Here is a 20,895-nt window from a genome sequence, read left to right as displayed (position 1 = left end):
TTTTACACTTTGTTCTCCTAATACTATTCGCGAAAATATTACTAAACTCTATACTACCATGGAACAAAGATAACAGAACAAGAATTGTAAAAAAAATAAAATTATATGTTCTATTTACAGTGATTCAAAAACAACTTACCTTCTAATTATGAAGGTTTTTTAAAGGATGGCGGATTGCCGTAATCATTCCTGGTCCCAGCACAAGAGAGCATCCAGGTCCCGGTCGCTGTTGGTATGTATTCTCTCTCGGTTTTCTTTCCAATTTCTGAGTTTCCCACCTGTATGTGTATGCTTATCATCGCGTCTTCCGTGTGCAGGCATTTCAAAATCGAATAGAAACTATGCCAGAACGTTGGACAAATTTTTATGTATCCAACTTGGGGGATGGAGTTTCAAACAACGATATCTTCGTAAATTCTCTCCCATGTATTTCGAACAACGATATCTTTAAATAACAACTTGAAGATCTTGAAGGCACTTGAAGGCATTAAAGACAATTGAAGAATTGAGGCTCACTTGAAGAGTTGAAGGTACAACTTGAAGATACATTTTTTGCTGGAAGACTCATCACTTGAATCGCGAAAGCCACGCCGTTTGAATCCCGGAGGCACTTCAGTAGAACAAATTGGCATGCCCGATGGGACAGCTTTGCCTCTCATCTCTTCATAAGAACATACATTTCAACCGATATGGGGGCAAACCCTATATGAAATTTGAAATGGATGAAGCTAAACAATACTCCTTGTCACGAGTTAAAACGGTCTCATATGCTTCAAGGCTCATTGGTACGAGTAGAAACAACCTCATATCCCTCAAGGCTCCTTGACACGAGTTGAAACGACCTCATATCCTTCAAGATATTCTTTGGCACGAGTTGAAATGACCTCATATTCTTCAAGATACTATTTGGCACAAGTTGAAACGGTCTTATATCTTTAACTATTTGTTGAGACTTCCTTCCACTACATACTTCAGTGGCATATGCTCTCAAATGGTGTACAAGCAAGTCTCGATGGAGCATTTGTTGACATTGAAAATTGATACAGATAATATTAAAATATCTTAATATACTTTGGATCATATTGATATTATCTGATCTATACTTCTATACTATTAATAAAAATAAAATCCTCATATGTAGTTTCCCGCTGAAACTTTTTTAATAATAATGTTATTTATCTTAAAATGGAAAATGGAATAGAATCGGTTGTATCCACAATTTATAAGGAAGATTGTGTAATTAAAGATGGAAAATGTGTAATTTAAATATATATAGAATCGGTACTATCCGTTTATTATAAGAAAAATTGCGTAAAGATGGAAAATAAATAAAGCAACGTAATTAAAGATGGAAAATGTGTAATTCCAATATATATATATATATATATATATATAATATATATATATATATATATATATATATATATATATAATCGGTAATATCCGTTTATTATTTTTTCTATTATTTAATTAATCTTAATTATAAAGATGTATACCAAGTATTAATTTCATGTGAATCGGTCAATTTTTGTTGCTATAAAATGATAGGACTTGCCTTCCCAGCGCACTACTCATCAGAGATTCAAGAATCAGATTCTCTCTCTAAGGTTTTTTCAAGGATGACGGATTGCCGTCATCGTTCCTGGTCCCAGCACAAGAGAGCATACCAGTCCCGGTCGCCATTAACATTTCTTTTGGGAGGGGGTACGAACAGATCATGGAAGAATGAGACAAGGTGTTAGATGAGGAACCTGCTTAGCGCAAAAGGCTTGTTATTCGCTAGAACACATAAGAAGCAATAAGATTATTGATGTGACTATTGGTCATGGTCCGTCCTGATCAATTTTGTTGAATGAAAAAAAAAAATCATCCACCAAGCCCGAAGCTAGAAATACAGAAAGGAGGCCCGTACTCATTTGAATGACGCATATCCTAGTTCCAAAAAAAAAAAATTTTAAAAAAATAAAATAAACCTCGCTCACTCTATTCCCTAAGGGCCAACACGAGATCCGATCCTGCTAACTACCCGACGAAGGGCGTTTTCTTGGATAAGCTCAATGGCATGGTTACGAAAACGTTATCCCCTAAGGCCTAGTATGACGTCTGACATCGCTCACTACCCTACGGATGAGCATACCTTTGGTCGAGCCCATGACCAGCCAAAGCGAGCTATGAACACAAAAACAAAACAAAATAAAACAAAAAAAAAAAAAAAAAAAAAAAAAAAAAAGTGGTCGCCTCGGCCATGGCAGCCGAGGCTGCGCTTAGGCCTCCGCCATGGCCGAGGCAGTCCTCGGCTATGGTGGCTGAGGCAACCCTCAGCCATGGTGGCCGAGGCTTCCTCGGCCACCAACTGAGGCAATCCTCGACCGATACCATGGCCGAGGCAGTCCTCGGACATGGTGGCCTTTGCCATGTCCGCGGCTGTAACAACCCAAAATTTAATTTTATAAATCCAATTTTAAGAAATTCCAAAATAGTCATTCTCACTCTATTAAAAATTTTTCGGATCAATTGGCGTTTGAATAAATTATTTTGAACACATTTTAAATTAATTCAACACCAAAACTTATTTTTTATTCCAAAATCCTAAATTTTCGGGTACTTCGCGTACCAAGTTTTAAACTGAGAAACCAATCTGAGTGAGACCGGGAGAAATCTGAACCAAGTGTTGGTTTGGAAATCATTTTTGGAAAAATACATTTTGACCCCAAACTATTTAAAATTCCTTTCTAGACCTTGGTCCATGATGCAAGGTGAACCATAAGCTTTATCAAAACTTTGTCGGATCTTTTGGAAGCCAAGCTAAATTACTCCTTTGCCCTCCATGTGACACCCCAAAAATCCACATTCAATCCATGGATTAATTGAGTAATTAATCCTATTTTATTTGAGGAATTAATTCCTAAAATCCTGATTTTTAATACTCAAGGACTAGTATTTGACTAGTCAACCTTAAAGTTGTGTTGTACCTTGAGCTTTGAGGGGAGTTCCCTTGTTCCTTACACTTTCTAAAGGTTAGTAAGGGTATTCTTGACTTTTCACAAAGAGTTAGTATTGTAACCTAACCTAGAAGACTTCTTCATTTCATTCCTTACAATTCCTAGAAATTAGCTCTACCTTCTCTCTAGAAAATAAGTGTAGCTTATTCTCCAAGCCAAGTTGAGACCCTTGTCAAGATTCCAAGATTTTCTCCCAAGATTCAACCTTTCAGCTATTTGGGCATCTAGGATGGTAAGATCTAAGTCCATCTTGTGTTTTGGTTCCATCTTAGTTGTCTTTTTCTTAAAAGTAGGATCTTTATGATCTTTTGGTTTGATCTTGAAGTGGGTTTGGATAGTAAGCCTTGTAAGGAGCTTGTTGAGGTGTAAAGTGAAGTCTTTTGGTCTACAAGAGGTAACCCATGCTCTACTAAAACCTATTTTGCTTACCTATATGTGATTTCTTGGATTCTACTTGTGTTTTGCTATGAAATGTGAGGGTTTATGCATTTGTCTTGTGATATTGCATATCTAGAGCTTGTGTTTAGGGTTCCTTTGTTCCATTGCTTGGAATTTTCCATGATTCAAGTCATTTTGTTGTGTTGGGTGAGATTTGGCATGTTTTGGACTTGAATTTGTGTTTGGAGAAGAAAATCCCCAAAGGGATTTGTTGTGGTACAAGTGTGTACCCGCGGGCGGAACCACGGGTGGGGCACTACCCGTGGGTCCACCCGCGGGTACATGGTTGGTGTTGTGATGGGATTTGTTCCCCGTGATTCGTTTGCCTCGGTATTTGGTCTTTTGACTTCCCGATGTTCTTTTGTGGAACTATTTGAGCGTCTTCTTGATGTTTCGTATGTCTAGAACTATATGGTAGGTATCCATGTAGGACTTTGTTGTCTTGAATCGTGCTAAGTGTTCAACATTGTGTTTCGTTGGACCGAGAGCTGTCTTGTGTGTTCCTCGGAACTATCTTGAGTTTCTCCGTTGTTAAGCATGCTAGTTTATTGTCTTAATGCTAGCGTGTGTGTGGTTTGTAACTTCCCGTTTGGTTGATGATAACTTGTGTTATTAATCGTTGATGTTGTTGGGCTGTGACCCGTTCCTTGATTGAGTATGTTTCATACCTTCGTTGTGATCCGTTGTTTGACTCTTGTTGAGTTGTGGTGCGTGTGTGGCTTTACCTGGATTGCACGATTAGTGGTATGGGACACTAGTCACCAAGGTATTACAGCGGTCCTCGTGGTGGCCGTGGCGTGATTATGGAGCTGTGGCCTTTGTGTAAGGTTCACGTTTTTGTGGGATAACAGGTGTTATCCGGGCATGTGTGCCATGTGCGTGTACGGTACCTCGTGTACTATGAATCGGTGGCTTTGTTGGAGGACTGTTGGAGGGGAACGACGGTTCCCGGGGGAATAAGGTTGGACTGTATGTACAGGGGTCATGGAGGTAAAGGTTGGAACTAGATATAAGGTTGGGGGTAGCCATATGGTTGGAACAAGGCATAAGGAAGGCATATCAACTCGTGGCGGGTGATGTCGCGAGGGCTTGTGTAGCCGTGGTTGTGTGTTCTCTCTTGTGACGTGTGTAGTCACAAAGGCATGTGTTGCCTAGGCATGTGTTGCCGGTTGTCGTGTCTTGATCCTTGTGGTGTCGCTATCCGTTGTGGTCTTGGGATGTGTTCCCGTGGTGTTTATTGATGAGTGTTGAGTCTTGAGTTGGTGTTTACTCTTGGTTTTACACTTATATATATGTATTCCGTTTCGAAATGATTTTTGTATATACCCTACCTATGTATGATACTTAACAGGTATTGGTGGGTTACCAGCATTATCGCTGACCGGGCGTCGTCCCAATGTTTATCTTTGTATCTTTCAGGTGATGTCTAGACGAGCGCGATGTTAGTGGCCGGTAGTCTAGTATCTTTACCTTTGTTTTGTGGCCTGTGTGCCGTTGTAGTGTTAGGTTGTTACCTTTTGGGATAGATGTATACACTTGCAGATTGATCACCGTAGCGTTTACCGTGTTTGGTATACGTGGCATAACACCCTTTTGGATTTCTTCTATCCAGTTTTCGTTTTATCTTCCGCTGTGCTAGTTTTGTTGTATGATCTGCAGGTGTTAAGGCCTTTTATATGGGTCGTGTTTGAGGGGGGTGTTACACTCCACCAATCATTGGTCATTCTCCTAGCGTTTAGAACCCTATAAAATGAGATGTTTTCAGCCATTGCGTATTGATTCCCTTCCTTGTCTTCCCCAAACAAAAGCTCTACAAGAAAACACAGTAAGTTTTTCTATCCTTCCATTTCTTCAGCTTCATGTTTCTATCTCTGAGACTTTAGTTTTATGAGTTGTTGTGTGGCTTGTTTGAGGTGTCTAGGAGGTGAAGGAGATGTCTAGCTTGGGAAGAAGGAGGAATCCCAACAAGAAGAGGAAACAACAAAGGTATAACCCATGGATTCCCAATCTCTTTTTGGCTCGGTGAAGCCACTGTTATATTATTAGAAATGAGTCTAAATGCTTGATTGTTGTGTGTTTGAGCTATTAGTTGACTTGTTGTTGTGGTATAATGTGTTAGTGATGATTTGGAAGTGGAATCTTGTATGGAAATGTTTTACAGATGAAGAAGAAGCCACTGGTGCACCTCACAGTGTGCACAGTGGAAGTGGCGGGCCTAGCCAACGGCCCACGAGGAGAGCCGTTGGCTAGAGCTGTGGCATGAACAGCCCTAGGCCGCCTTTGATCGGCTTCAGGCGGCGGGCCTCTCCTAGCCCCGCCGCTAGGACCGTTGCAAGTTACCTGTGCAGTGGCCGGGCCCTTGTGGCTCAACTACGTGTCATTTCGGACCAGGTTTCACGGGCTCTTGTGGCTCGGTACCTCGGGGCCGTCTTGACGCACGTTTAGACTTTGATTTCGTTGAATTTGGATTAGAAATGAGCATGTTATGAAGGTTTTAGTGATGATTTTGCTTCGTAGTATGTTTGTTTGAGTTCACTGTAATGAGAAAATGCCTTGCTTTGTTGCCCTGATGATTATTTATGTGTTGAGTAGAGAAGCATGATCACTTAGGGAGTAATATTTTTTAGAAGAGCATGATTAGAATGTGTTGCTTGATCAATGGGATTTGGGGTATAATTTGATGTTAGAAATATATAGAATTTGACATGTTGCAAACCGAGCATGATATTGTATTCTTGAGACCTTTATGACCTATTTATATGAATTGGAAGCATGTTGTTTAGTATTTGGCATTCCATGTATTTCATGTTTCAAAAATGAATAAGTGGCCAACGTGAGCCTAAGTATTATTTTCCAAAGAAAATCTCATTCCACGTAGAGCATCTTTATCTTATCTTTGAGAATAAATTGAGAAGTATGTGCATGTATTTTGCATAAGCTAAGTATTACAATTATGAAATGCATGAGCGATATATCTATATATATCTATGGTGAGGAAACCTTGTTTTGGAGGACCCGTTTGGACTATGTCTTCTCGGATGATTTGTTATGGACATTGCGGTCCTAGAGATTTATCATATAACGCGGTGTATTCCCATGTTACGAGGTTGGAGGCTTCCCGCCAGACTTGGAATCCTGGTGTGCACACTAAAGGTACGATACCTGATTCCACAGAGAAAGCAAGAAAGCGAGATAGAACCAAGAGAGTGGTTCTATGGGTGAGTTGAGTATGTGGCTGGCAAGATTTCCGAGCCGGTTAGGTTCATTCACGATTCGTGAAGACGTACCTCCCCATGAGTTAGAGGTTCCGTAGTTACGGATGTGGCGGATGCACGAGATTGCACCGTACGCTAGGGTTTCGCTGCGGCGGAGTACCTGCCTCGCACAAGAAGTGAAATGAGAAATATGATAAAGTTTGAACAAGAATGAAATCGAATCAAGAGACTCAAGAGAAAGAAAGCGAGTCATTGCGACTCTAAGAAACCTACACAGAAATGTATTCTATTTTACAAACGAGTGTATGAGTATATTTATAGTATTGCACGAGATTGCATTTGAGTATAGTATTGCACGAGATTGCATTAAAGTATAGTCTTGCACGAGATTGTATGTGAGTATATTATTGCATGAATTGCATAATGAGAATGACTAGCCGAGTTCGTTTATGAGTATGATGGTTTAGTTGCATTTTGAAGTATTGTATATCCAGTTTACATGATGAGAACTTGAAAGCATGAAGATAACTTTCGTATGGTTTATTAGTACGAAATTATTTGTAAGCATGAGTTGCCTTGATAAGTTTGATGTGATGTTTACGTGTTGAAATATCTATGTTGTTGAGTCATGTTATGAATAAAGTGTAATGGTTTTGATATGTCAAATATGTATTTGTAGAACCCTCAATTTTATTTGTATAGGTCTAGTAGAGTCTTAGACCATGATCGGGAAATTATTTAATTTGCAAAAGAGAAAAACAGAGGAAGATGTATGAAAATAAAAGAAGAAGATATAAAGCCTAAAATCAAGAATTTGTCTGGTGAAAATGACAAATTGAAGAAGAAGATGAATGATATGAGTTTCACGTCGCTACTACTCAGAAAGAATTCCCAGAAGAATTTTCGAGGAAGAAAATTAAGATTTGAAGTTTGCATGAATTTGACTTGAAGATCAAGCATCTATGGAAAGAAAGGAGTACATCAAAGATGATTGGAGATGTAACCAATAGACCGTACGGACGAGTTGGAAAATGCTTGATTTATTATGCGAAATGGCTCAAGTTCGAATCTCATGGAGTTCAGTTCTAGTTTGGCTGTAGGAGCCATTGGGAAGCAAATTGAATTGAGATGAAATTCAAAACCAGGAGAAGTCTTGTTTTGGGTCCCAAGAACCAGTCGTACATATGTCATAAATAGATCCAGGAAATCTTTTTGAATCTTCCTTGACTTGAAAGCTGGATGGAAGGATTTCTTTCTTTTTTTTGTTTTGCCCATTCGAGTGTTCTTTGACGATGACATCATAGGCACCAGACCCTCGGTCTGTCTGTGCTGTTTCGAATGATCGGGTTTCAACGGCAAGCAGCTAGGGAAGCATTTATTCCCAAGCGATAGAGCTTGGAGTTCATATTGATGCCTTTGTCCACTTCGAGATAGAAATCTACTAATAATGGAAAAAGATATGCTCTTGAACTCCAACAGTAAGTTGATCAGTTACTATCGGTAGGGACGGGAGACAAAACTGCCACTGATGGGCAAGCGATAAGAAGCCTGAAAACGATTCTTACACAAGATACGATGACAGGGAGGGAGTTCGATCAAGAATACAAAAGAGAAATTCAAAGAAAACCCACACCCAGACGGGAGAAAGAAGAAGAAGAAAACTTACAGTGAAGAAATTCTCAGAAAGAAAAATACTTTCTTTAAATCCCAAGAACCAAAGCCGTTCTACATAAAACTGAGACCCAGATATTTCCAAGAAACGTGAGAACACCAGAGGAATATCAGATGAAGTTTGGGAACTCATTTGCATGAGCTCTACAAATGGCTAGATTATCTTTGAACTCATTTGCATGAGCTCTACAAACGGCTAGATTATCTTTTCTGACACTTTGCCAGAAGATAAGATAAGATATCTGACAAAAGATATAAGAATTCAAAAATGAGATCGTCTCTTTCCAACGGGCAGATTCTCGTTACCAGCTATATAAGGATGAAGATATGAAGACTTGAAGATGAGGAAGTGGGGAACTCACGAACAAAGAGCAAGAAATACGAAATAGAGCATAAGAGAGCAAAGAACTCAAAGAGCAAGAGTTTAAATTGGTACTGAGCATACGAAAAGAAATCTTCAAGTGAGAAAAGAAAAAGAACTTAGAGAGCTTAAAGAGAAATATTCAGAGAGTTCTAAAAACAGGGCTAAACAGAGCATAAAAAATCAAGTGTTATACTTGATACTTTTCAAAGAGAGAAAAACACTCGAGAAATCATTCAAGAGTGTTTAATCTTCATCACCAAGAGACCTGCATCATATTGATGATCATCTACAGAGTCTCAGAAGTTGGAAGCAAGAAGAAAACTTGTCTTTGAACAAGTGATATTCCTACAGGAGTGTAGGAAGGGAGGAAAGTAGCACGGAGCTGTGAAATCCTGGATTGTCACACGGAGATGTGAGATCCTGGATTGTCACACGGAGCTGTGAGATCCGAAGCAGCAGTGTCGGAGACACTGAGTGTGATTAGTGCGGGCTTTGTGATCAAAGCACTAGATCACGGAAGAGTGTTTCTACCGGAGCGTAGAAGACGGGGGGGGGGGGGGGGGGGGAAGTAACACAGAGTCGTGAAATCCTGGGAAAGTAGCACGGCGACGTGAAACCCGAAGCAGCAGTGTGGTGTCACTGGGCGTGATTAGTGCGAGCTTGGTGATCAAAGCACTAGATCACGGAATTCATTGTATCTTGGAACCAAGAAGTGGTGGATATAGTGATTTGCTCTTGGAGATAAGAGCAAGTGGAGTATGGGGATTACACCACCTCCGAACCACTATAATTGTCTTGTGTACTTTACTGCTTTCTTTACTTACTGCTCTTTATTTGCTTCTCACGGGATATACTTGACACAATCTCACACACACTTATCTTTATTTATTTTCGCTGCGTACCTGTTGAATATTAGGAAAGTTGTCTTACTTTCCTATTCTTATTAGTAGTTTCCTAAACTAATTTAGTATCTAGTTTAGTATATATAGAGGTCCATTGAAGTATAGAACATATATACAGAGAGACAATCTATTGTAATCTTTCATTATAATATATTCTCTAACTTCTCTTGTTCTTTGGTTCTCACATATTTTGTTTCCGCCTAACTGGCGGGTGGTGGTTATTCTCCACCCGCCAGACCTATCAATCCCTCAATTTCAACATGGTATCAGAGCCTACATTCCTAGGCTATTTTTCTTCCAATATTTCCGGCAACACTTATTTTCCGGCGAACCAGTGACTGTTTTCTCCTGTTCCGACGTATCTTGTGGTTGTTCTCCAAATCTTTCACCACAGGACCTCTCGGATCATCGTCGCGAGCCTACGCCTGGAATCTCGTCACCATCCGCCGCCGCACGCGCTGTCACGCGCCACCATCGCCGACGGACTGCTTTAGTTTTTCCGGTCAGATCTCCTCTTCTCCAGTGATTTTGTGATCTCACCTCATACACCAATGGATTCCTCTCCCTCTTGCGACCTTATCTGGAAAATTTAATCGCTTTCCTCCCCCACCGTCATCCTCACGCGCTACCTCTGGCAAGATTTTTCGGTGAAATTTTTCAGATTGTTATTTTTCCCTTCTTTCGACTTGTTGGTGAAATTTGAAGGCTTCTTTGGGTTTGTTGCCGAACTTTTCCCATGGTGTTTGTGTTTTGGTATAACCGTGTTTGTTTCTTTATCTCTGGTATGCCTTATCCCATGGATGTTCAGTTTCAGCACTACTATAAAGACCTTAGATTATTTCCCATGTTTCAAGTAAGGGGGAGTGTGACTATCTACAATCGGTGTGCTATCCTTTACTATCATTTGGTATTTTATCTACTATGGGCTCTACTGCGTCCTTTGCTATTCTTTGCTTCCTTTTTGCCTCTACCGCTCTCTTGTGTTATAGGGAGGTTGTTCATATTTAAATCTATCCTTGGTGTGCTCATCTTCATTCCTGAGGTTCATGTTCAATTCCGTCCTCGGTGTGTTCATTCCCAAGATCGTGTTTAGCTTCGTCCTTGGTGTCTCCGTCTTTATTCCCAAGGATTGTGTTCAGCTCCGTTCTTGGTGCCTTCGTCTTCATTCCCAAGGAAGGGTCAGACATAGCGCAATCTCTTTTGAAGTCATCCATCCTAGAGTGCTTATGTTGCTATGACGGTGTTCGTGTTTTCCCTTGGTGCCCCCATTCCCAAGGATGTTCGTGACAAGCTTTGCCCCTGAAGTGTTCATTCCCAAGGGTTGCATTGTCCCTCCGAAGCCATCTCGCATTGTTATCCTCTAATTGCATTTAATTTTCATTTGTAATTTTGAGTGAGGTAGAGTGCTTGTTTTAATCCAAGCTTGGAACTTCCAGATGTTCCAGCTTGAGGGGGAGTGCTGAATATTATGAAAGTTGTCTTACTTTCCTATTCTTATTAGTAGTTTCCTAGACTAATTTAGTATCTAGTTTAGTATATATAGAGGTCCATTGAAGTATAGAACATATATACAGAGAGCCAATCTATTGTAATCTTTCATTATAATATATTCTCTATCTTCTCTTGTTCTTTGGTTCTCACATATTTTGCTTCCGCCTAACTGGCGGGTGGTGGTTATTCTCCACCCGCCAGACCTATCAATCCCTCAATTCCAACAGTACCAATCTCTAACAATCTAGTTAAGAGTTTTGGTTTCTCTGTGCCTTAGCAATTGTTGTGCTGTGCGAAAAAGTTTGAAAGTCTATTCACCCCCCCCCCCCCCCTCTCTAGACTTTCACCTTACCTATTTTGGGACAAACAAGTCATTTGTATTGAAGCATGCCGGTGGATATTATAGGTTGCAAGCATATAGAAAGTATGTGATGTGACTATAGTTGCCTATGAGATGAGATTGTTAATTATGAATGTTATCAAATGTTTTCCAAAGTATATTCTATAGTACTTTACAGGGTCGAGTGTGGTTATACTTAGCTTCGTGCTAACGGGTGTTTTCCTATTTGTCTTTGTGCTGTTTGTAAAACCCCTTTCAGGTGGGCCCAGCGTTGAGAAGTGAACGAGTTAGACTAGTAGTCATAGAAGTCTAAACTCTTTATGTTTTGATTATGACTTTATTTTATGGATTTTAGATTTATGTTGTGGATGACGTTTGATGATGTAAACTTTGGGATGTATTTTTCCCCCTTATGACTTTCAGTTATTATTATGGATGTTAGTTATTAAATCTTTGTTTCTAGTTCTACCCTTAGCCTGTGCAATCACCACGGAGTGGTGGTTGTGACGGTGACATTCCCACTAGTTATCTTATTTAGTTGTTTATCTGCTGCTTAGTTTATGTTAATTGTGGTTTAGAATTGTAATTAAGATTTAGAAAAACTGGGGTGTTACAGAGGCAGTCCTCGGCCATGGTTGCCTCTGCCCTGGCCGAAGCCATGCCTCGATCTCGGCAACCAAAAAATAATTTTTTTAAATAATATCAAAATATATATATATATATATATATATATATATATCAAAAATTATTATTATACAAAAAGAAAATCCTAGTCGTGCCACTTCTCTATGCTCGTAGCCTACGAACTGGGTGGCTGGTTACGGGATATTCAACGAGCATTCATTATCATTACTCCCTAGCTGACTCCGCTATGCTCTTAGCCTGGGAGTAGGGGGCCTGGTGATGGGATATTCAATGAGTATGACTCCACTACGCTCACAGCTCAAAAGAGGGGAGCTGGTGACAGGTTAATTATGCAGGACACTAAAGAGTCTCAATAAAGGTCAAACAGAGAGCAGTTATTAGGAGCACGCAGGTATACAGTTATGGAGGGCCAGCACAATTATGGAGGGGAACACACAGTAATTACTAAGGAGCCATTCATTGTAGTTAATAGGAGGCCGTTGTGCAATTATTGTAACTGTTACAAATTTGTAATATAAAGGATGAGTACATGTCACATGGGAGGGGGAACACATTCTGAAACTTTGTACCAGAACTCTTAGCAATACAAAATTACTTTACATAATTATTCCGGTAATATATTTACCGTCAGTGGGTGATCATCCACATGTTGAGATCAAACGGTTATAATCAGAATTAGGTTCGCTCTCTAGGGTTTTGTGTATCATGCGGATTTGATAGTGCAATGCTGTTATTGATGTTGTGTATCGTTAGAGTACATAAAATGCAACATGCTAGTGTTGAACGTGCAACTACTCCTTAGGTTGCAAACCCAATTCAGGGTAAAATGAAAAATGCACCACAAAAATGTCTTTCTGAACATGTGGTGGTGCATTTATGTATACCTAATTGTGTAGATTCGCATGTTCGCACGGGAACCAGACCCCATATATATATATATATATATATATATATATATATATATATATATATATATATATAGGGTCTGGTTCCCGTGCGAACATAGGGTCCGGATCAGGTGAGGACGTGAGGACTAATCTAGACCATTAAATCAGAATGATGTATGATTGAGATTAAAAGAAACAAATCACACGGATTAAGAAAACAAATCCCTTTAAAATATTAAAATATATAAATTTAGGGTAAATCAGTCTTATTAAAAGATGTGCATTCCTATATAAAATGTTGTGCATTCCTATACTGAGTGTTGTGCATTCCTATACTGAGTGTTGTGCATCAATAACTTCATTGTTGTGCATTCAAACTCCGCCAAAAAATCATACAGTGAACATCCAATGTTCTACGATGCATTGAACTATGTGCTATAATGCACAACTCCCTAGCCTATAGTGCACAATCAGCACACACGAATGCACAATCGTACTACCCAGGCATTTATACATATACACGACAATCCAAATATAGACAATATTATACTCAAAAGAACAAGCAAAGAAAAAAAAATACTGATTAGTTTGCATAGGCAAACACTCAATCAATGATGAAGAAATCGCGGCTCCAAATTGCAACGGTGATGATCCAAGAAAATAGGAAACCAATTTGGCCAAGGATTATACATGCGTTCACACTTAAAAAAAATAGAAAAAGACACTATTATCCCACTTTAACAAAAAAAGATCAATCCATATCATCTCAAGAACTCAAATCTGGACCATCCAAATAAAACAACAAACACACAAGATTAGTCCTCACGTCCTCACCTAAGATTAGGTCCTCACCTGATCCGGATTCTATATATATATATATATATATATATATATATATATATAAAAGTTGTGCCTTTGCTAACTTTTTGTGGTAAGCACTTTATCTAACAAGAGGTAAATCGGACCACTATGAGCTATAGTTTTTAGTGGTAAACACTTTATCTAAGAAGTGGTAAATCATGTCATTAGTCTAAGTCCCAACAAAAGTAAAAAGTGAGAAATTAAGACAGGCCGGTGAGACTTCCAATGGTACAATTTTCATGCCAGAAGGGTAAAACTAAAAAGAAATACACATGGAAAGCACATGAGTAATTATTAAACATTCATATACAACAGAGGTACAATACATTCATTTAATTTGAAATTAACCAAAGTAGACGACTAGTAGAGGGCATTTGTGTTCATAATAGTACTGCATATGAGAAGGTGTAGTTTTACAATCGAAGAAGAGGGCCTGCTTTTGTTTTGTTTTTCAAAAAAGTGCAACAGTTATTACAAATACAGAAAACAAATGGTTAAGGAATATAATAATTGTAGTACAGTGGTCTAAGCTGAAGGTGATGATGAAGAAGACGTAGTATCAAAGGATTGTTTCCTTACTAAGAGGCAGGTGATTTTTGAAGGGTGAGAATGGGTGTTATCAACAGTACACAACACGAAATCGGGGCGGTGCAATGCCAGTGTCAACAACCTGTCCTTGCCAACATCCAACTCAGAAGCATCAAGCAGAACATGCCAAGAATTCCTATGAGCCTCTGAGATCCAATGCATAGAGTATCGCGTTTCGTTCACATAAGCCGGGTATGCAAAGAGCCCCTTGGGGCTGTGCTTACACTTCCTCCTGAAGTACTGACTGAGCTGAGACCCTTTGATCCTCAAGTCCAGCCATGTTTCCGGGGCTGCAATCACCTTTGAGTCCTTAAACACCACGAATTCTCGAATGCAGTCATAATCCTCCCCACCAAGAACTGTAAGGTAATAGTTCCCTCTGAAGAAAGGGTATGATTCCCCTATCATCATCATGGCCTCTTTGATTGTTGGCGTGAAAACCACCAGATATTCATCCTCACTTAGCCCACAGTGTTGCAGTGCCCGGTTTCGAACTTGGATTTCTGGGATTGAAATGAAGTTCCCTTGGAATGAAGTTTTCTTGGTGAGAATATCCAGTAATCTCGAAGGCTCCAATTGGATTCTTCCCAGTTCTGAAGCACTAGTGTTATGAGTGAAAGAAGGTGAAGAGGCCTCCCTTCTTGGTGATTTTCCCTTGTCTAAAGATTCATCATTGTTTATGCAAAGAGTGTAGAGATCAAGCTTGTCCCCATCTTCTACAAGGCCATTGCAATATTCAGGGTACTTTGCAAACACATACTGCTGTACATACTGCATCTCACTTGGTGTGATTGGTCCAGACCATCTTAGATCAAGCCCATGGAGTGTGGATATGGCTTCTGCCACCAAGTGAGCTGGAATCACAGTATGTGCTTTCTGTTTTCATTCAAACAATCAAACAACAAACTAAATACACTTACTCGGGCTTAAAGGTACCTAACTGTATGAGGCACCTTAAGCCCGTACCATGCTGCTACAGTTAGGGCCTGGTCAGGACACCTCGTGGTCTGACAAAAAACAAACTAAATACACACTTACTCGGGGTAACCCCACTCAAGATCAATGGCAAGAGATCCACACTTGTAATCACATGGTCACAAGTTCGAATCTTTGCCCCTATGGTTTGAGCCGGTGGGTAATTAACCTAGACTGGTTTACTTCTTTGTGGTCCTTCGCAGGCTAGGAACACAAGGCGGGGTTTACCTACACCCAAAAAGGTTGTGTGGTTCCCCTCGTGATCCAAATACAGACTTACACCAAAACTTTTAGATGATGATCATGATCATAATTAAATCAAAAAACAATACAATAGATATGAACTTGCCTTAACAACCATGCTGCTGGGTCTGCTGTTCTGATTTGCTGGTGACTTGGGTCTTGGAGGTAACAAGGATTCTCTACTTTCTTCATCAATTTCACCCTAATGATAAATGAAAGCAAAGATTAGATTGTTGGGAAAGAATTAAAAATTTATATGAAAATTAATTTTGAATATGGGATAGATGAAGAATTGAAGGAACTTCCACCTTGGGTTGTTCATGTAGATTTGGGTGGTCTTCAACTCCTCTCCCCATCACACTTAGCTTGTGCAGCAGTTTGAGTTAATTTGGAACTAGAAAATAAGATGGAAGAAGGAAAACAGCAGGTACTTGAATTGATCTGAGGAAATATTATTAGGTAATATTTTATTATATGGTTTGGTCATATAATAATGAATGTTTTATATTATTATATACAATGATAATTTCAATTAAATTTATAGAGAGAGCCATGACTATTATTGTAAAGAATATTCCAAAAATTTATTCCAACCATAGGAGTGGGTTTTGGGATACCAAATGACACGACCTACAGGCTAAGACTTGGCAACATATATGGTTGATGTTGATGAAATATAGATAAGAGATCAAATGCGCAGTAATAGGCTTAAGGTAAAAGATGTTGTTTAATATCAGCTCTTGATCTAATCAAAATCAACAATCCAGATTGAATATGATTAAAAAAACACAGTGACAATTTGGTCTTTTTGCATATAGGTCAAATTTAAGGTGCGTGGTTTCTGTGCTGTGTGCTTAAGGTGTGTCAATTGTTGAAACTTAAGATGCGTCGGCCTAATTAAAGCTTTAGGTGCGTGGTTTTCCTTCTTAAGGTGCATTGTTTTCCTTTTTAAGGTGCGTCGGTTTAAAGTTTTATATGCGTGATTTTCCTTCTTAAAGTGCGTTTTTTCATTCTTAAGGTGCGTTTTTTTCATTCTTAAGGCGGATTGTTTTTCTTTTTAAGATGCGTTGTTTTCATTTTTAATGTGCGTCATTTTTTACAATTTTCTTCTTTAATTGAGGACTCAGCCTTTTTTTTTTTAATTTTCATTGATTTGAGCTGTTGATCTAGATTTGATGATTAATAGCTCAGATCTAACCTCATCTTTCACCTAAGAGCATCTCCACACTTGAACCGCTTCCATGAAATATATATATATATATATATATATATATATATATATATATATATATATATATATATATATATATAAAGAACTTTGTCTAAGAATAAGGAATAGAAAAGTCACCCAAGGTTTACTAGACACTTGTAATGGGAATTCAATAATCAAATTATGTAGTATTTAAAGACTATAGAATTGGTTGGAGTTTTGGCATTTCGCAAAATTTTAAAAGAATCACTGATATGGATGGGCTGGGTGCGTATCAAGCAACAACCACAAAATCTTTTTTTAATAATAATTATAATAATAAATTAATAATGTCATTAATAGAAAAAAGGGATTTACAATGATTTAAAGATGGTTCCCATTGAACTCCTTTAGGGAGTTGATTAAGGACTTAAGGTGTGAGGATTGGTCAGTCCTTCTTGGTGAGGTCAGCTCTGCAAGAGGGTGAGAATCTTTTGTTTCTGAGAAGACTAATTCAAACATAAAGCCTTTAGAAACTAAAATATTCTGCCCGTTGGTCTCTGATCTTTTCCAACATTTTATTTAATACTTTATTAATAAAAATAAAATATTCAAAATAAAATTATAATAATAATAATAATAATAATAATAATAATAATAATAATAATATTATTATTATTATTATTATTATTATTATTATTATTATTATTATTATAAGGAGGTTCAAAGTAGGGGTGGGCCTTTCGGGCTTCGGTTTGACTTTTTTTCGGTTTCGGTATTAAAAGATGATACCATTCGGTTTAACATTATAGTTCGGTTCGGATTCAATTCGATTTGAAAAAACTTCGGTTTTGGCTCGGAATTGGTTTGGTTCGATTTAAGAACCCCAAATTTTAATATTTCCTAATTTTACAAACACACTACTATACAATACATATTCACATAGTCCAAATCCAAAGTCTAAACATTATATAACAAAATAGCAATCGAAAGTTCAAACACACTACTAAATACTAATTATCAAACATTAGTTGGCTTTTTTTGCACAACCGATTCTTTAGTTAGCTCACTTGGAATGTTTTATTGACAAGATGAAGAATCATCTATCTGTATAGTTAATATTTGGAGAACAAGTGTCAAGTACTGTATAGTTAGTTTTTGGATACAATCCGTCATTGCTAATGCACTGGAATATTATTTTTCAGTTCACTGAAAATATATTCCAGTATTAGAAAACAATATGGGGGTTCACCAGCTCAGCAAACTACTTCATAACTAACTTTTGTAATTAGCTTAGTTAGTTTTTCCCTCCTAAACCATCTAACTGCTTTCTTGTATCCAATATAGATAGCACAGTGTATTGCCTTGATGAATACAAAGAAAACCTTTTCCTTTCCAATTTCAGTTCATTACTTTCATCCCTTTTGTGCTGCTTCTCTAACATGGTATCAGAGCTCCAATAGGGCTTCATCCATCAAAGCTTAATCATGGTTCAGCAAGCCACCTATTCCCAGGCAGCTACCTCATCAGGTCAGAACCAGATCCCTAATCCAATTCGTACTGCAGCTCAGACAGGGGTTTTTTATCCAAATGATTTGACAAACCCTCTACACCTTCATCCAAACGAAAGCCCCACTTTACAGCTCGTCACAGTGCAGTTGGAAGGGAGATCCAACTATCATTCTTGGGCACGGGCCATGGAGATGGCTCTGAGATCCAAGAACAAGATGAGTTTCGTCAACGGCCTTGTAGCTGTTCCAAGCATAAACGATCCGAAGTTCTACTACTGGGATCGCTGCAACACAATGGTGCTATCTTGGATTCTAAGATTTGTATCCCCCACCATAGCTCACAGCGTCCTTTGGATCAATTCTGCTGAAGGCGTATGGAAAGATTTGAATAAACGCTTCAGTCAACAAGATGTTTTTAGGATTGCAGAAATCCAATCACAAATCTACCAAATCAGACAAGGTAACTCTACCATAAACGAATACATCACTCAGTTGAAATTGTTGTGGGATGAGCTTCTCGTGTTGAGACCAATCCCGAATTGTGAATGTTCTCCCACCTCTGAGTGCAGAGACAAGCTATCTGAGAAGGTGAAGACACATCTGGAGAATGACATGATGTCGGCCTTCCTCACCGGTTTGAACGATAACTATACTACTACCAAGCGGCAAATCATGTTGATGAAACCATTGCCTGATGTGGGTGAGACATTCTAGCTCCATGCTCTCACAACAGGAAAGGTAGGTAGAGATCGAGTCCGGCATGCCCAGTGGGGACAACATGATAGGAGCAAATGTTTTTTTTACTAAGGCAGATAATAGAAGGAATTTCCCAAACCAGAAACAAAAGCTCATGTGCAGCTACTGTGGATATACGGGGCACACTGTAGAGAAGTGCTATAAGAAGCACGGATACCCACCAGGTTGGAAACCAAGAAACAAAGGGAGTTCAGTCAACACGGTGCAAAGCTCTATGGAAGAGGGTGGGAGTTCAGAAACCTGTTCTCCTTTTACCCAAGAAGACTGCAGAAGGTTTCTGGAATTCTTGCAGCAAGAAAGAACCAGAACCAACACTCCTCTTGATCTGAATCTAAAGGCTAATGTCATGGCAGCCAACTTTATTCCTAAAGCCATCAGACTACAGACTAATGCGATGGCAGCCAATTTCATTCCTAATGCTCAATATGAAGGTAAATTGGCTAACTCTCTCATCCATACAGTCAATTTTGAGCTTATATGGATCATAGACAGTGGTGCCACACACCACATTATCTGTAGTAATCACCTATTTCATACATCCAATAAAGTACAAGGAAATCAAGTGGATTTACCCAATGGACACTATGCAGAGGTGTCACACATTGGATCTGTTCATCTATCTACAAATCTAATCTTGGAAAATGTATTGTGTGTTCCCATATTTCAGTATAATCTGATCTCTCTGGGGGAACTTATAAGAAGATCAAATTGCAGCACACTTTTTCATACTAATCAGTGTGTTATACAGGATCAACACCTTGGGAAGATGATTGGGTTGGCTAAGCTGAAGAAAGGACTCTATCATCTTGTTTTCCCTGTTTCTGCTCAATGTAATTTTGTTGATTTCCCTGTTGCCAATACATGTAGTTTTTGGCATGCTAGACTAGGACATGCTTCTGAAATCAAAATCAGGATCCTTCACACTCTAGACAATAAAATTTGTAATGATAAGCCAATAGCTTGTGAATATTGCCATTTGGCTAAACAAAAAAGCCGCCCTTTCATTCTAGTTCATCCATTGCCAATAACTGTTTTGATCTTGTTCATGCTGATGTATGGGGATACTATCATGTTCCAACTATCTATGGTCATCAGTATTTTCTAACTCTGGTAGATGATCATAGCAGATCCACTTGGGTTTACCTTATGAGGAAGAAGAGTGAAGTAAGACAGATTATACAATGCTTCTATGAGCTAATCAAAACTCAGTTTGGGAAAGTGATTATATGTGTAAGATCTGACAATGGGAAAGAATTTCTTATGGAGAATTTCTATCAAACAAGAGGCATCATTCACCAAACATCTTGTGTATACACACCTCAGCAAAACAGTATTGTAGAAAGAAAACATGGACACATTTTGTCCATAGCAAGAGCCTTGAGATTTCAGGTTAGTCTTCCTAAACAGTTTTGGGGTGATTGTATTCTTCATGCAGTATATCTGATCAACAAAATTCCCTCAGCAGTTCTTGGCAATCAAATTCCCTACCAAATACTCTTTGGCAAAGTTCCCCAATATCAACACCTTAATGTGTTTGGATGTTTAGCATTTGCCAGCATTCCCAACTACAAAAGAGACAAATTCTCTCCAAGAGCTAGGAGATGTATATTTCTGGGATTTGCAAATGGTGTGAAAGGCTACAAATTATTTGATATTCAGACTAAGGAGGTCTTATTATCAAGAGATGTTTCATTTTATGAAAATATATTTCCTCTTCAGGACTCACATGATAAGCAGCCATTTGATATGCTTCTACCTTCTGAAGGGATATCAAACCTGAAATATGATGAAGACACTTCATTGCATAATATAGAGGC

General features: G+C 38.7%; 1 protein-coding gene and 1 long non-coding RNA gene across 2 annotated transcripts; both read right to left on the bottom strand.

The window, feature by feature from the left end:
• Positions 1-1,979: 1,979 nt before the first annotated feature.
• On the bottom strand, positions 1,980-19,891 carry LOC109153855. Its single transcript, XR_002049618.1, has 3 exons — positions 19,808-19,891; positions 19,392-19,395; positions 1,980-1,990 (listed from the first exon to the last, which is right to left on the bottom strand). It is a non-coding gene; the product is annotated as an uncharacterized LOC109153855 (long non-coding RNA).
• On the bottom strand, positions 14,101-16,105 carry LOC109153854. The gene is made up of 3 exons (XM_019301744.1): positions 15,931-16,105; positions 15,729-15,824; positions 14,101-15,280 (listed from the first exon to the last, which is right to left on the bottom strand). The coding sequence occupies exons 1-3, from the start codon at positions 15,976-15,978 to the stop codon at positions 14,342-14,344; spliced, it is 1,083 nt and encodes a 360-aa protein (XP_019157289.1). The 5' UTR covers positions 15,979-16,105; the 3' UTR covers positions 14,101-14,341.
• Positions 19,892-20,895: the final 1,004 nt, after the last annotated feature.

This window comes from Ipomoea nil, unplaced genomic scaffold (assembly GCF_001879475.1).
Source record: "Ipomoea nil cultivar Tokyo-kokei standard unplaced genomic scaffold, Asagao_1.1 scaffold2548, whole genome shotgun sequence".
Lineage (NCBI taxonomy): Eukaryota > Viridiplantae > Streptophyta > Magnoliopsida > Solanales > Convolvulaceae > Ipomoea > Ipomoea nil.
The sequence above is the reverse complement of the archived record's forward strand: the minus strand, read 5'-3'. Positions and strand labels throughout refer to the sequence as shown.